The sequence below is a fragment of the Babesia bigemina genome, scaffold Bbigscaff_63081, assembly GCF_000981445.1.
Source record: "Babesia bigemina genome assembly Bbig001, scaffold Bbigscaff_63081".
Taxonomy (NCBI): domain Eukaryota; phylum Apicomplexa; class Aconoidasida; order Piroplasmida; family Babesiidae; genus Babesia; species Babesia bigemina.
In genome coordinates, this window is record NW_012237083.1 from 1 (window position 1) to 2,114 (window position 2,114).

General features: G+C 47.8%; 1 protein-coding gene across 1 annotated transcript; it reads right to left on the reverse strand.

Annotated features, from left to right (window-relative positions):
- BBBOND_0001830 (hypothetical protein, conserved) lies at nt 1-1,355 on the reverse strand (the record flags this gene model as incomplete). Its single annotated transcript, XM_012915023.1, has 2 exons — nt 1-1,118; nt 1,272-1,355. Coding segments are annotated over 2 exons (1,202 nt in total), but the record flags the coding sequence as incomplete, so codon positions are not given.
- Between the last annotated feature and the right edge of the window lie 759 nt (nt 1,356-2,114).

Genomic DNA, 2,114 nt, shown 5'->3' on the forward strand with positions numbered 1-2,114 from the left:
TGAGAGATTCGTCCGCCTGCTACTCGGCCGGCACTAGAATCTTTAGGGAAATTATTCCCAAGCTCCTTAATATTTGTATCAACCTTATCGACTGCTTCCTTAATGGCCTTCTTCACCTTAAACAAATCCGCTTTCAGCTCACCGTCCATCGTTATGACAGCTCTAAGCGCTGCCGTGACTTCCGTTTGAACTTTTCGTTTAGCATCATCTCCTGCGCTGTGGAGCACTAATACTGCAGCTTTCAACTGCTCCACGACGCTATGCATTCTATACGTCTTCGTGCTGGAATCCTTCTCATTCGATTCCGCCAATACTTTATTCACCTTTTCCAGCGCCACATTCACATAGCTCTCCGCCTTCTTCATACACGCTTCTAGCTGCTTAACGTATTTTTCCAGATCTGTGCTTATCTCCCTCAGCTTCTTCAAAATTTTCTGCACCCTCAATTTCAAATCATTAACTAATTTATCTATATCGTCACCCACCTGCTTGTTTATGCAGCTCTTCAAATTGCGGAAACTTGTCTTAATCTTCTCCGTCGTCTCCTTCAACTCAGCGTCTTTCCGCTTGTGCACGCTGGCCAGCCGCTGGCTCTCGTACTCAACAAGCTTACGAACATGCAACACTTTGTCACGCAACTTATCATTAAGGTCATAAATGTTTTTTTTCATCTTAGTGTTGTTATTTGCCTTGGGGTCCAGAAATTCCGCGCACCTCTTGCTCCTCTCTGTGGCCTCCTTCAGCCGGTCGCCGAAGGACCTAGCGGCGTCGGCCAGTTGTGGATCCAGATCATGTTTGTCAACCTGAATCTTATTAATGCTAGCAATCAACTCACCTCCATTTTTCTTGGTGTAGTCGAGAAGTTTTTTAAGCGGCTCAATCACTGCTTCATTAGAAGACTTTACATTAGCATTATACCCCCGCACCCCTTCGACCACACTTCCAATCGCAGCATTAAAACCTTTTTTACCGGCGTGTTTATTTTTGTTAAGTGATGCAATTGCTTCATTTAAAGTATCTTTATGCTGCCCTAAATGGCCTTGGATGTTACTGAGAACACCACTCAAAAATCCCATCAGCCCGTCACACAGCCTGTCCAGGTCGGAGTACACAATGCCCTGGCCATCGTAGCCTTTGGAGTCTTTGTTGAAGCCGAGAAAAGTTTCGAGGCCAGAGCAGAGGTTATTAAGGATGTTAGTAGGGTCATTATTTGAGGTATTTTATAGGTTCAAAATTTAGTCAAATTTCTTGTCAAGCTCCCTCGGCGGCACATGGTCAGGGCAGTGGCAAGAGGTGGAAGAGGGGAAGTGAAGGGTGACAAGGCACAAGTTATTGTTATGGTTTAAAGAGGTCATAGCGGTATTATGGCGAGGTGATTCGAGGGATGTAGAGTGGATAAAGGGGCGATGTAGAGTGGGTTAAGGGGCGATGTAGAGTGAATTAGGGAGCGATGTAGAGTGGGTTAAGGGGCGATGAAGAGTGGGTTAAGGGGCGATGAAGAGTGGGTTAGGGGGCGATGTAGAGTGGATAAAGGGGCGATGAAGGGTGGATTAGGGAGCGATGTAGAGTGGATAAAGGGGCGATGTAGAGTGGATAAAGGGGCGATGTGGAGTGGGTTAGGGAGCGATGTGGAGTGGGTTAAGGGGCGATGTAGAGTGGGTTAGGGAGCGATGCAGAGTGGGTTAGGGAGCGATGTAGAGTGGATGAAGGAGCGATGTGGAGTGGGTTAAGGGGCGATGTGGAGTGGTTTAAGGGGCGATGTAGAGTGGGTTAAGGAGCGATGTAGGGTGGGTTAAGGAGCGATGTAGAGTGGGTTAGGGAGCGATGTCGAGTACATCAGGGTACGAAGTCGGGATGCTAATTAGAATACGTTGAGTCAATCCACAGAGGCATTCCGTGCAAAACGCCGATGGGCTTCACCGACCTCAGCGTAACAGCTTCAGACAGAGGCACGGGTGAGCGTCTTATGAAAGTGTTGAGTAAACTGTGCGGTGACTCAAACAGCCCCCTTAACAAAGTTTGCAGTTACCTGCAGTGTCTTCTCCAACGTCCTCCGGAGACGCTTGCAACGTGTTCAGCTTCTACTATCATCTTACCGATCGCTGGGGTATGCA